General features: G+C 50.0%; 1 protein-coding gene across 1 annotated transcript in view; it reads left to right on the top strand.

The window, feature by feature from the left end:
• The window catches only part of LOC306914472 (adenylate cyclase type 2-like), a gene marked incomplete at its 3' end in the record, with an annotated part of 53,000 nt that extends 38,139 nt beyond the window's left edge, over nt 1-14,861 (top strand). Inside the window, exons 13-22 of the mRNA XM_079491508.1 lie at nt 1,140-1,277; nt 1,444-1,524; nt 2,387-2,565; nt 6,386-6,470; nt 6,932-7,093; nt 8,010-8,156; nt 10,780-10,887; nt 12,024-12,138; nt 13,859-13,983; nt 14,730-14,861. Of these exons, the coding sequence (XP_079347634.1) occupies nt 1,140-1,277; nt 1,444-1,524; nt 2,387-2,565; nt 6,386-6,470; nt 6,932-7,093; nt 8,010-8,156; nt 10,780-10,887; nt 12,024-12,138; nt 13,859-13,983; nt 14,730-14,861 (1,272 nt within the window). The remainder of the gene's footprint in view (nt 1-1,139; nt 1,278-1,443; nt 1,525-2,386; nt 2,566-6,385; nt 6,471-6,931; nt 7,094-8,009; nt 8,157-10,779; nt 10,888-12,023; nt 12,139-13,858; nt 13,984-14,729) is intronic.
• Nucleotides 14,862-15,000: the final 139 nt, after the last annotated feature.

Raw genomic sequence — 15,000 nt, 5'->3', positions numbered from 1 at the left:
CGTCATTAGTGTATCCATTCTGTCCGCTGAGTCCTCCATGAATATACATGACCTTCCCCAAGACACAGGCTGAGTGGTTGTGCCTCCCCTCTGGAACAGTCCCAGAAACCTGTGGTTTGAGCCACCTGTGGTTTGAGCCACCTGTGGTTTGAGCCACCCGTGGGCGTCGACATCAAAGCCATACAGCAGCTTGCTGTGCAGCTTGTTGTATTTGCTGTAGGGCCTCCCTCCCCAGAAGTAGACAGCCAATCAGCACAGCTGTGCAGCCGTAGCGCCTGGAAGAAAACTCAGTTCTCACTGGGGCCAACTCCCTCCAGCGTAAAGTCACTGTGTTGAAGACCTGCACATCAAACTGCAGATCATTCTTGTCGGTGTTCGTTCCAAAGTAGTACAGCTCGTGTCTCACTGCTACAGCAACATGATTACCTTGCTTTGGTGATCCTTTCTGGTGCAACGTCCAGGAAAACCTTTCTTAACGCGACAGTTGATGGTGATCTGAAGTAAACCTGTTGTTTTCCTGCTCTGTAGAAGAGCACAAGAGCAAAAGAAAAGGACAGCCAATGAAGTACGGCTCTAGATTCTAGAGCTCTTGAAGAGATCTGTGGTGAAGAGATGAGTCTTGGAGAAGCTAGGATCCCTGAACATTAGTTGGATTCAACCACACACTCTTTCTGAGGCTGCAGTGCTTTTTTATATCATGCTGGATGGATTGAATCGTGTCATACCGGTGATCTAAGTATGACATCAGGGACCCCATATTTGGGCATGGATGTCTTTTCAAATGGTGGGTCCGCAGGCATGATAAGTGTCAATTTGGGGGTCCTTGACATGAAAAAGTTTGGGAACCACTGGTCTCTGATACAGGGTATATATATATTTTCCTACATGGTGTGTTTCAGAGGTGGCAGTCTAAGATTCCTCTGAGCATGCAGTGGGTATGTGTATATATTGTGTTTCAGAGGTGGCAGTCTAAGATTCCTCTGAGCATGCAGTGGGTATGTGTATATATTGTGTTTCAGAGGTGGCAGTCTAAGATTCCTCTGAGCATGCAGTGGGTATGTGTATATATTGTGTTTCAGAGGTGGCAGTCTAAGATGCCTCTGAGCATGCAGTGAGTATGTGTATATGTTGTGTTTCAGAGGTGGCAGTCTAAGATGCCTCTGAGCATGCAGTGGGTCACGGGGATTTCCAGAGGGGTCTCCACCAGGGCAGCGCTCCGGCTGCTGGTGGTCAGCGTCTGTCTGCTCATGACCATGCTCATGGCCGTCCTCAACTTTGTGAGTTTTTCTCTTCTCCAGCGTTCCTCGTTCCTCGCCATTATTTCATTACTTTGTTCTCATGTGTCTATTCATCCATTCATCCATCATCTATTGCTCTGTCTGTCTGTCTGTCTGTCTGTCTGTCTGTCTGTCTGTCTGTCTGTCTGTCTGTCTGTCGTTTCAGTTCTTCATCCCAGGAAACGGCTGTGTTAACGTTTCCCACAACAGGACGGAGCTGGAGGCTATGAAGCTCTACACGGTACCTGTGAGTCATGTGACCCGTCCAATCCTTTTCAATGAGACCGGCGCTTTTTTTCCTCCTGTACGCTCGGAGAAGTCGTGGGGCGATAACGCAAGCGTATTTACGTGGGCGCGGTCCCGTGAAATTGTTGTGCGCGCGTGCTCGTTTCCTGCACACGCCCGCCGCGACTGACCAGACCTGGATTCTGTTTAGCTTTTTTGAGGGGTGCAACCACTCCTATGCGGAGCTATGTGTGGCTGGCTGCGTCCGAGCACGAAAATAGCGTTTGGTTGGTTTTCGCCGCCAACTGTCACTGTTGCGCAGCGTAACACTCACACACATGTTAACTGTATATATGATGATTTCGGCTGTGACAGTACAGTACAGTACAGTACAGTACAGTACAGTACAGTACAGTACAGTACAGTACAGTACAGTACAGTACAGTACAGTACAGTACAGTACAGTACAGTACAGTACAGGGACCCCCTGGGGACCCCCACATGGTAACTCTGTCATTTCTCAAGCGTTTCGGACGAGGGGCGGATCGCCAGGAACCGTCCTGGCCCCCTGAGTGTGTCCCTGGGGGTCTGGATGTTCCGGGGACCCCCACACGGAGTTGCACCACTCGGTTTTTTTTGCGTTGTCGCGCCCCTCATGAGTCATGAGCAGACCTGTCGTTGATCCAGGCGACAACGTCGGACCTTAATTCATTAGGCCTATGTGTCGTCCTCTCCTCTCCTCTCCTCTCCTCTCCTCTCCTCTCCTCTCCTCTCCTCTCCTCTCCTCTCCTCTCCTCTCCTCTCCTCTCCTCTCCTCTCCTCTCCTCTCCCCTCTCCTCTCCTCTCCTCTCCTCTCTCCTCTCCTCTCCTCTCCTCTCTCCCAGTACTACATATACTGCAGCCTGCTGGCCATGCTGGGTGTGTTGGTGTTCGTGAGGACGTGTATGTCCGTGAAGGTGTTGCTGCTGACCCTGTCCATGGTGGTGTACCTGGCTCTGTTCCTCTGTGTCTACGCCCAGAGGTCCTCCTGCCTCGTCACGCTGCTCTACGACGCCCCCTCCAGGTGAGACTCCTACACAGCAGTGGTTCACAAACCTTTTCAAGTTTCAAGTTTATTTGAAAAACATCATTGCATAACAGTATGAATTATGATGTTCCTTACATAGTGAGACACAAGAGGACCGCTCTATTAAAAAACAATAAACAAATAATCAACGCTAAAAAAGTTTCTATTACTTCTGGTAAAGCTTGTACGCTCTCGGGAGGAACGACATCTGGTGCCTTTTCATGTCAAGGACCCCTGGATCTGTTAACACTTGTTAATTGCCCGGAACTATTTAATCCATTACATTCATGCGCCCAGTCGATTTATAAACACGGACGCCTTTTCCGGACGGACCGGCCGGAAGTTCATGATGTTGTGTAGCAGCTAACAATAGCCACACCGCTCTAGAGTCGATCGACAACAACGGGAGACAAGAATAAATCTATCGAGACTAGCGACTGGACCGCGGAGCACCGTCTAACACAGGATATTCTTTCAGAAAAAGACGGGATGATAAATCATCCCGTCTTTTTATATTAACGACATCTGGATCGCGAGTTATGAACGTTTTAAGATTTTCGTTTTCATCAGCTAAACAGAGGAGGGAGTTTTTCGATGACGCCTCACTCTTGCGCGTCACCGAGGAGAGCCCAGGAGGCGCGCCTGGGCTATACAGCCATGCGACGGGCGTTACTAATAGAAAGACAAACTTCGTCCTGGGCGTTCGGAGTGTTAAGATGATTACATGCGTTTCTGATTGGTTGTCTATACCTATACCTATCACCGGATCAATTAGAAAAGACCTCCGCGAACATCGCACGTTTCATCCAAACCATGGAGAGCTCTGTAGATTTAGAACCCTAACCCTAACCCAAACCATGGAGAGCTCTGTAGATTTAGAACCCTAACCCTAACCCAAACCATGGAGAGCTCTGTAGATTTAGAACCCTAACCCTAACCCTAACCCAAACCATGGAGAGCTCTGTAGATTTAGAACCCTAACCCTAACCCAAACCATGGAGAGCTCTGTAGATTTAGAAACCATGGAGAGCTCTGTAGATTTAGAAACCATGGAGAGCTCTGTAGATTTAGAAACCATGGAGATCTCTGTAGATTTAGAAACCATGGAGAGCTCTGTAGATTTAGAAACCATGGAGAGCTCTGTAAGAAACCATGGAGAGCTCTGTAGATTTAGAAACCATGGAGAGCTCTGTAGATTTAGAAACCATGGAGAGCTCTGTAGATTTAGAAACCATGGAGAGCTCTGTAGATTTAGAAGTAAAATTAGGTAAGAGAAACCAAATTTAATTTCAGTATTTGCTACATGTTGCAGCAGCACAAACCGCTCACCTTGGTGGGGACAAATGTGACTAAATTTGACTGAGGGACTGCCATTGGATTTTTTTCTTTTTTTCATGTTATATGAAAGCAGAGAATAATGGCTTCAAATTGACATATTGGTTGTTCAGTTCGACCCACCCGTTTTGGAGATATGGCTTATAGAGTGATGTCTTGCAGAAAACAGCGAGTTGAGAAAACAGGCTTGAAAGGTTCACTTCTGTGGTCTCTAACATTACACCTAGCTACATGTTTAAGCATTTATTTCATATTTACATGTCGATTTCAGCTCTGACACTTATTTCAGACATGCTCTAGTATGTGAAGAGTCTGCCCGTGCTATTAACTCATTTTTGAAAAAAAAGGAGAAAAAAAGTTTTTCTCGTCTGGTGAAAAGTTGGAATTTGCGCGACGGCAGTCTCTCAGTCAAATCTGGTCACAAATGAACTTGAACTCGAGAGGGAGAGGTAGAGAAAGTTATACCTACCGGTACCTAATTAACGTCTCACTTTCCACATCATTCACCCACTGTCTAGTCTACTAGTGTCTACACAACACTAGACGGTCATTAGTCCGTCCGTCCGTCTGTCCGTCCGTCCGTCTGTCCTTCCCCGTCAGGCCAGCAGTGTGTTCAGTTTCATGTGTTTTGTCTGTCGCTCAGAGCGCAGATTGTAAAACCTTCATCAGAACTATCATCAGAAGTCTCTAGACGGTGCTACACCAGAATGTTGCGTGCAGTACACAGTACAGTAACATCAGCAAGAAGAGTACACATGTTACCAACAAGATCCTGTATGAGGGAATGCCAAGGGGTGAGCCAGAAAGTAGCAGCCAGGAGAATGAGACTAGCAGAGACACTGCCAAAGACACCAGGAGAATGAGACTAGCAGAGACACTGCCAAAGACACCAGGAGAATGAGACTAGCAGAGACACTGCCAAAGACACCAGGAGAATGAGACTAGCAGAGACACTGCCAAAGACACCAGGAGAATGAGACTAGCAGAGACACTGCCAAAGACACCAGGAGAATGAGACTAGCAGAGACACTGCCAAATACACCAGGAGAATGAGACTAGCAGAGACACTGCCAAAGACACCAGGAGAATGAGACTAGCAGAGACACTGCCAAAGACACCAGGAGAATGAGACTAGCAGAGACACTGCCAAATACACCAGGAGAATGAGACTAGCAGAGACACTGCCAAAGACACCAGGAGAATGAGACTAGCAGAGACACTGCCAAAGACACCAGGAGAATGAGACTATAGCAGAGACACTGCCAAAGACACCAGGAGAATGAGACTATAGCAGAGACACTGCCAAAGACACCAGGAGAATGAGACTAGCAGAGACACTGCCAAAGACACCAAGAGAATGAGACTATAGCAGAGACACTGCCAAAGACACCAGGAGAATGAGACTATAGCAGAGACACTGCCAAAGACACCAGGAGAATGAGACTATAGCAGAGACACTGCCAAAGACACCAGGAGAATGAGACTATAGCAGAGACACTGCCAAAGACACCAAGAGAATGAGACTATAGCAGAGACACTGCCAAAGACACCAAGAGAATGAGACTATAGCAGAGACACTGCCAAAGACACCAGGAGAATGAGACTATAGCAGAGGACACTGCCAAAGACACCAGGAGAATGAGACTAGCAGAGACACTGCCAAAGACACCAGGAGAATGAGACTATAGCAGAGACACTGCCAAAGACACCAGGAGAATGAGACTATAGCAGGACACTGCCAAAGACACCAGGAGAATGAGACTAGCAGAGACACTGCCAAAGACACCAGGAGAATGAGACTAGCAGAGACACTGCCAAAGACACCAGGAGAATGAGACTATAGCAGGACACTACCAAAGACACCAGGAGAATGAGACTATAGCAGGACACTGCCAAAGACACCAGGAGAATGAGACTATAGCAGAGACACTGCCAAAGACACCAGGAGAATGAGACTAGCAGAGACACTGCCAAAGACACCAGGAGAATGAGACTAGCAGAGACACTGCCAAAGACACCAGGAGAATGAGACTAGCAGAGACACTGCCAAAGACACCGCTCACGAGGACGTCCTACATTAACATAGGTGATTTACTCAGGAATGACGCAGGAGCCCAAAGCACCAACGAGCTGGTCAGATGTATGGAGAACCGGGATGACTGGAAGAGAGAGTACTATCATGTTTTATTCAGGGGTAGTGTTGTGTGTATAGGGTGGGGGGAGGGGGGTTGTCTGCCTGGGGATACAGTGATTGACACACAGTGACACTGAAGAAGAGTCGTGTGAGGAGGGGGGGGGGGGTTGGCGTGCCACTCTGCTTACAGTGGGGTATCGTCGTCAGTGAAACAAAATGCCTACAAGTCTTGTCTGTGTGTCTGTGTGCGTGCGTGCATGTGTGTGTGTGTGTGTGTGTGTGTGTGTGTGTGTGTGTGTGTGTGTGTGTGTGTGTGTGTGTGTGTGTGTGTGTGTGTGTGTGCTTTAGGCCTGGCGTGCTAAAGGAGCCAACGATCATGGCTGGGGTTTGGCTTTTCGTCTTCTATTTCACGTGCCTGCTATTGATCAGACAGGTAAGGTGTGTGTGTGTGTGTGTGTGTGTGTGTGTGTGTGTGTGTGTGTCCACGTGCAGATGCTGTGCACAGGGGTGGGGATGGCTCAGGGGTAGGGTGGCTGGATGGGAACCGCAAGGTTGCCAGTCGAAGTCGAAGTGTCCTTGAGCAAGACACTGAACCCCTAATTGCTCCTGATGAGCAGGTTGGTGCCTTGCATGGTTTCCGCCGCCATCAGTGTGTGAATGTGTGTGTGAATGGGAGAACTGATGCACAATCTATGTAAAGCGCCTTGGATAAAGTTCTATAGACTGGATGTTCAAAAATCGCAAGTTTTCCATCTCTCTCTCTCTGTGTCTCTCTCTCTCACTCTCTCTCTCTCTGTGTCTCTCTCTCTCTGTGTCTCTCTCTCTCTCTCTCTCTCTCTCTCTCTCTCTCTCTCTCTCTCTCTCTCCCCCTCCCTCCGCCCCCTCCTCCCCCAGGACGAGCTGGGTTGCCGGGTAGAGTTCCTGCTCCAGTGCTGCTTCCAGACGGAGCGCGAGGGCATCGAGACCATGGAGAACGTCAACAAGCTCCTCCTCCAGAACGTCCTACCGCTGCACGTCGCCTCCTTCTTCATGAACGTCAAGAACATCCACAACCAGGTACAGGTCAAAGGTCACACCAATGTCAAACACACCCAGGTAGAGGGCGGCTGTGGCTCAGGAGGTAGAGCAGGTCGTCCAGTGATCCATGGGTCGGCGGTTCGAATCCCACCTCCTCCTGTCCACATGTCGAAGTGTCCTTCATGGGCAAGACACTGAACCCCACCTTGCCTCCAATGAGTCGGTCGGTGTGAGCTTGCCACCGTCGGTGTGTGAATGTGTCGTAGCGCGGCACCGAGTGCCGCACTACGAGCTTGTAGATCTGCTATTTTTGAAAAATGTGGCGCAAATCTTTGAATATATATATTCTTTCAGAGCGTTTTAAACTCAAATCTTTGCTTCTGGGGGGTCCCTGGAACATCATATTTTCAGATGGGGGTCGGTGGCCATGAATTACATATAATTCTGGGGGTCCTTGACATGAAATAGTTTGAGCACCACTGACATAGAAACATGGGTTTTTCTGAAAACTGTCAGGATTTAGAAGACATTTTTTAAAATTTCGACGTCAGGACTAAATGGGTTAAGTATTGGACAGTATTAAGATGTTGATTTATTCATCCTTATATTAGGGCCCCCGAATCACACCTTAGAAAGCATGATTCTCAGGAGCCTGCCTCCTGTGAATGGTTTTGTTATTGTTTAATTTATTTTTAACTTGTTCCCTTTTTTCATTTTTTTCCCCCAAAACAAAGTATAAAATACTGGTTACCGTAATGGTATATCTGTCTTTGTTTTAGATGCAGAAACACTCAACAGACAGCAGTGAAACAAGACATGTTTCAGTCCATGAAACACAGCGCGGCATTCACCGTGTTGTGTTGTTGTGTAATATCTGCCACTGTCAGCGCCGTGTGCGTGTCCTGTGAGTGTGTGTGTGTGATGTTTGTCCTCTCTCTCTCTCTCTCTCTTCCAGGACCTGTACAGCGAGTCCTGTGAGTGTGTGTGTGTGATGTTCGCCTCCGTGCCTCAGTACAAGGACTTCTACAGCGAGAGCTCCGCCAACAACGCCGGCCTGGAATGTCTGCGTCTGCTCAACGAGATCATAGCAGACTTTGACGAGGTACCATACCGCCCACGGGCCATGTTGACGAGGTACTATACCGCCCCAGGCCATGTTGACGAGGTAATACCGCCCACAGGCCCTGTTGACGAGGTACTATACCGCCCACAGGCCATGTTGACGAGGTACTATACCGCCCACAGGCGATGTTGACGAGGTACTATACCGCCCACGGGCCATGTTGACGAGGTACTATACCGCCCACAGGCCATGTTGACGAGGTACTATACCGCCCACAGGCGATGTTGACGAGGTACTATACCGCCCACAGGCCATGTTGACGAGGTACTATACCGCCCACAGGCGATGTTGACGAGGTACTATACCGCCCACAGGCCATGTTGACGAGGTACTATACCGCCCACAGGCCCTGTTGACGAGGTACTATACCGCCCACAGGCCCTGTTGACGAGGTACTATACCGCCCACAGGCCCTGTTGACGAGGTACTATACCGCCCACAGGCCCTGTTGACGAGGTACTATACCGCCCACAGGCCCTGTTGACGAGGTACTATACCGCCCACGGGCCATGTTAACGAGGTACTATACCGCCCACAGGCCCTGTTGACGAGGTACTATACCGCCCACAGGCCATGTTGACGAGGTACTATACCGCCCACAGGCCATGTTGACGAGGTACTATACCGCCCACAGGCGATGTTGACGAGGTACTATACCGCCCACAGGCGATGTTGACGAGGTACTATACCGCCCACAGGCCATGTTGACGAGGTACTATACCGCCCACAGGCCATGTTGACGAGGTACTATACCGCCCACAGGCCATGTTGACGAGGTACTATACCGCCCACAGGCGATGTTGACGAGGTACTATACCGCCCACAGGCCATGTTGACGAGGTACTATACCGCCCACAGGCCCTGTTGACGAGGTACTATACCGCCCACAGGCCCTGTTGACGAGGTACTATACCCGCCCACAGGCCCTGTTGACGAGGTACTATACCGCCCACAGGCCATGTTGACGAGGTACTATACCGCCCACGGGCCCTGTTGACGAGGTACTATACCCGCCCACAGGCCCTGTTGACGAGGTACTATACCGCCCACAGGCCATGTTGACGAGGTACTATACCGCCCACAGGCGATGTTGACGAGGTACTATACCGCCCACGGGCCATGTTGACGAGGTACTATACCGCCCACAGGCCATGTTGACGAGGTACTATACCGCCCACAGGCGATGTTGACGAGGTACTATACCGCCCACAGGCCATGTTGACGAGGTACTATACCGCCCACAGGCGATGTTGACGAGGTACTATACCGCCCACAGGCCATGTTGACGAGGTACTATACCGCCCACAGGCCCTGTTGACGAGGTACTATACCGCCCACAGGCCCTGTTGACGAGGTACTATACCGCCCACAGGCCCTGTTGACGAGGTACTATACCGCCCACAGGCCCTGTTGACGAGGTACTATACCGCCCACAGGCCCTGTTGACGAGGTACTATACCGCCCACGGGCCATGTTAACGAGGTACTATACCGCCCACAGGCCCTGTTGACGAGGTACTATACCGCCCACAGGCCATGTTGACGAGGTACTATACCGCCCACAGGCCATGTTGACGAGGTACTATACCGCCCACAGGCGATGTTGACGAGGTACTATACCGCCCACAGGCGATGTTGACGAGGTACTATACCGCCCACAGGCCATGTTGACGAGGTACTATACCGCCCACAGGCCATGTTGACGAGGTACTATACCGCCCACAGGCCATGTTGACGAGGTACTATACCGCCCACAGGCGATGTTGACGAGGTACTATACCGCCCACAGGCCATGTTGACGAGGTACTATACCGCCCACAGGCCCTGTTGACGAGGTACTATACCGCCCACAGGCCCTGTTGACGAGGTACTATACCCGCCCACAGGCCCTGTTGACGAGGTACTATACCGCCCACAGGCCATGTTGACGAGGTACTATACCGCCCACGGGCCCTGTTGACGAGGTACTATACCCGCCCACAGGCCCTGTTGACGAGGTACTATACCGCCCACAGGCCATGTTGACGAGGTACTATACCGCCCACAGGCGATGTTTGGCTCTCCCAGCAGGGGTACCAAACAAGTTTGGCTCTCTCTTTTAGGGGTACTAAACAAGGATTACAAGTGGTATAATAATAGCCTAGAATATCTTGGTACAGGCCCCGGACGGTTAGCTCAACCGTCTGGGCACCTAGGCTGCTGAGCCAACCTGACGGCATGCCGCAGGTTCGACTCCCGATGGCCTTTGCCGCGTGTCTCTCCCCCCCCCCCCCCCCCCATCTCTCTCTTCATTCAACCTATCAATAAAGGCAGAAAAGGCCCAAAAATGCCTATATATTATAGTCACTTTGTAGCAAGGAGTTTTCTATAACCATGGTCACCCAACCTGTTGTCGTTTACCTTGGTTTCATTGCCCTGTCGGTCTCTTTATCTGGGGTGCGTTCGGAAATGCGCACTGGGAGCGCACTCGCCTATTAGTTTGCATTGCACAGTGCGCTCAGTGCGCTATTTCCGAACGTGCCCATGGTCATAGACATGTATGAAGACTAGATGTCTCATTCTCCATTCTGGTCTCTCTAAATGTTCCTGTCTCTCCCTCACAGCTTCTGTCCAAGCCCAAGTTCAGCTCCGTGGAGAAGATCAAGACCATTGGCAGTACGTACATGGCTGCCGCAGGACTGACCACCACTCCCCCTGGAGAGGAGAGGAAGGTTGGTTCTCCTTCCCTCTCAGTACTGACCTCCACTCCTCCTAGAGAGGAGGAGAGGAAGGTTGGTTCTCCTTCCCTCTCAGGACTGACCTCCTCTCCTCCTGGGGAGGAGAGGAAGGTTGGATCCATGTCTGTCACAATCACTTGGTTTGTTAAGTATGTGCTTTTCTGCTGCTTCATACAAGAAGACAACTCAACCAACAAACGGACGAGCAGTTGACTCTGAGAGTGTTCCCTAACTCTGAGAGTGTTCCCTAACTCTGAGAGTGTTCCCTAACTCTGATAGTGTACCCTAACTCTGAGAGTGTTCCCTAACTCTGAGAGTGTTCCCTAACTCTGAGAGTGTTCCCTAACTCTGAGAGTGTTCCCTAACTCTGAGAGTGTTCCCTAACTGTGAGAGTGTACCCTATCTCTGAGAGTACCTACTCTGAGAGTGTACCCTAACTCTGAGAGTGTTCCCTAACTCTGAGAGTGTTCCCTAACTCTGAGAGTGTTCCCTAACTCTGAGAGTGTACCCTAACTCTGAGAGTGTACCCTAACTCTGAGAGTGTTCCCTAACTCTGAGAGTGTACCCTAACTCTGAGAGTGTTCCCTAACTCTGAGAGTGTTCCCTAACTCTGAGAGTGTACCCTAACTCTGAGAGTGTTCCCTAACTCTGAGAGTGTACCCTAACTCTGAGAGTGTTCCCTAACTCTGAGAGTGTTCCCTAACTCTGAGAGTGTACCCTAACTCTGAGAGTGTACCCTAACTCTGAGAGTGTACCCTAACTCTGAGAGTGTACGTACGGGTCCGTTTGGTTCCATTTGTACACTCTCAGAGTTAAATCAACATTGATTTTACAATATGAATTGGGGGTCCCAGAGATAGAAATGCCATTAAATGGGGGTCGGTAGACTAATGCATGTCAAACTGGGGGTCCTTGAAATTAAACGGGTTGAGAATCACTGCTAGAACCGTAAAAATCTTCTCTTATGGGGGTCTCTGGCATATCTCTTCAAAAGGGGCTAATTTGTGTCAATTTGGGGGTCCTTGACATGAAAAGGTTTGGGAACCGCACTGTCCTATTAGACTACACTAGTGCTTATATTATTTGCGCCCTGCATGTCAGTGAACCGTGTCCTCTGTCTCCCCCTGCAGGAGTGTGAGACGTCCTACAGCCACGTGCGCTGCATGGTGGAGTTTGCCTTTGCACTGATGGGCAAACTGGAGCTCATCAACACTCACTCCTTCAACAGCTTCAAGCTCAGGATCGGTGAGTCTGGGGACCCCCAGGGGTCCTTGAGGGACCCCCAGGGGTCATTGAGGGAGTTCCAGTCTATTCCTCCTGGTCTGGGGACCCCCAGGGGTCCTTGAGGGAGTTCTAGTCTACTCCCCCTGGTCTGGGGACCCCCAGGGGTTCTTGAGGGACCCCCAGGGGTCCCTGAGGGACTCCCAGGGGTCCTTGAGGGAGTCAATTTGGGGGTCCATTTTTTCAGAACGAACGTTTTTAACTCAAATCTTTGCTTCTTGGGGGGTCCCTGGAACATATAGAAAATGAATAAAATCCGCACATCCAGTCGAGTAAGAGTCTTTGTTTTTGTTTTGACAAACACGTTTCGGCGCGCAGGCCTTCGTCAGTGTCAAAATTGGCAAGCAACGGAAATGACACAGCTATATAGAATGTTTTGTTCAATTAAAAGGGACTGTAACAGTCCCTGGAACAACATCGGTCGGCGACCAATTACATATGTTTGGGGTTCCTGTTAGAGAACGACTGATATAGAAACAGATTTTTCAGAAAACTGTCAGGATTTAGAAGACATTTATAGAATCGTCCTCAGGTCTAAATGGGTTAATGTATCTATGGTTGTAGGGATAAACCACTGGCCGGTGATCGCGGGGGTGATCATAATGTATCTATGGTTGTAGGGATAAACCACTGGCCTGTGATCGCGGGGGTGATCATAGTGTATCTATGGTTGTAGGGATAAACCACGGGCCTGTGATCGCGGGGGTGATCATAGTGTATCTATGGTTGTAGGGATAAACCACTGGCCGGTGATCGCGGGGGTGATCATACTGTATCTATGGTTGTAGGGATAAACCACTGGCCGGTGATCGCGGGGGTGATCATAATGTATCTATGGTTGTAGGGATAAACCACTGGCCGGTGATCGCGGGGGTGATCATAATGTATCTATGGTTGTAGGGATAAACCACTGGCCGGTGATCGCGGGGGTGATCATAATGTATCTATGGTTGTAGGGATAAACCACTGGCCTGTGATCGCGGGGGTGATCATAATGTATTTATGGTTGTAGGGATAAACCATGGGCCGGTGATCGCGGGGGTGATCATAATGTATCTATGGTTGTAGGGATAAACCACAGGCCGGTGATCGCGGGGGTGATCATAATGTATCTATGGTTGTAGGGATAAACCACTGGCCTGTGATCGCGGGGGTGATCATAATGTATCTATGGTTGTAGGGATAAACCACTGGCCGGTGATCGCGGGGGTGATCATAATGTATCTATGGTTGTAGGGATAAACCACAGGCCGGTGATCGCGGGGGTGATCATAATGTATCTATGGTTGTAGGGATAAACCACAGGCCGGTGATCGCGGGGGTGATCATAATGTATCTATTGTTGTAGGGATAAACCACAGGCCGGTGATCGCGGGGGTGATCATAATGTATCTATGGTTGTAGGGATAAACCACAGGCCGGTGATCGCGGGGGTGATCATAATGTATCTATGGTTGTAGGGATAAACCACGGGCCGGTGATCGCGGGGGTGATCATAATGTATCTATGGTTGTAGGGATAAACCACTGGCCTGTGATCGCGGGGGTGATCATACTGTATCTATGGTTGTAGGGATAAACCACTGGCCGGTGATCGCGGGGGTGATCATAATGTATCTATGGTTGTAGGGATAAACCACTGGCCTGTGATCGCGGGGGTGTTCATAATGTATCTATTGTTGTAGGGATAAACCATGGGCCGGTGATCGCGGGGGTGATCGGAGCACACAAGCCGCAGTACGACATCTGGGGGAACGCCGTGAACGTGGCGAGCAGGATGGACAGCACCGGAGTACTGGACAAGATACAGGTGGGCGAGAGACATAGAGAGAGTACTGGACAAGATACAGGTGGGCGAGAGACATAGAGAGAGTACTGGACAAGATACAGGTGGGCGAGAGACATAGAGAGAGTACTGGACAAGATACAGGTGGGCGAGAGACATAGAGAGAGTACTGGACAAGATACAGGTGGGCGAGAGACATAGAGAGAGTACTGGACAAGATACAGGTGGGCGAGAGACATAGAGAGAGAACTGGACAAGATACAGGTGGGCGAGAGACATAGAGAGAGAACTGGACAAGATACAGGTGGGCGAGAGACATAGAGAGAGTACTGGACAAGATACAGGTGGGCGAGAGACATAGAGGACAAGATACAGATGAGAGAGAGAGAGAGAGAGAGAGAGAGAGAGAGAGAGAGAGAGAGAGAGAGAGAGATATAGAGAGACACACAGAGAGACACACAGAGAGAGAGAGAGAGAGAGAGAGAGAGAGAGAGAGATAGAGAGAGACACAGAGAGAGAGAGAGAGAGAGAGACATAGAGAGAGAGAGAGAGAGAGAGAGAGACACAGAGAGAGAGAGAGAGAGAGAGAGACATAGAGTTTCTTAGGTTCAAGAGCACATCAATAATAATAATGTTGACCATTTGATTGATTGATCGACGTGAACTTTAAGTTAAAAGAGAAATACAAGTAAAACCCTCTCTCTCTCTCTGACCCCCCCTCTCTCCCCCCCCCCCCCCCCCCCCTCTCTGTGACCTCTGACCCCGGTCAGGTGACAGAGGAGACAGCCCAGGTGGTCCAGAGTCTGGGCTACAGCGTCACACTGAGGGGAGTGGTCCACGTAAAGGGCAAAGGTCAACTCACCACCTACTTCATCAACGACCAATCATCTCCTCAGTTCTGAGAAGACGGGCTCTGCATCTATGGAGCCGGCCGGCCAATCTACATCTGACCTCAAACCCTTAGATCTCCATATATGGAGCTGACCTGTTCTGACATTCCATTATGTTCATCCTTCCCCACCCGTCCTTCGTCTTCTGACA

The sequence above is a fragment of the Electrona antarctica genome (assembly GCF_951216825.1).
Source record: "Electrona antarctica genome assembly, chromosome: 21".
NCBI lineage: Eukaryota > Metazoa > Chordata > Actinopteri > Myctophiformes > Myctophidae > Electrona > Electrona antarctica.
The sequence above is the reverse complement of the archived record's forward strand: the minus strand, read 5'-3'. Positions and strand labels throughout refer to the sequence as shown.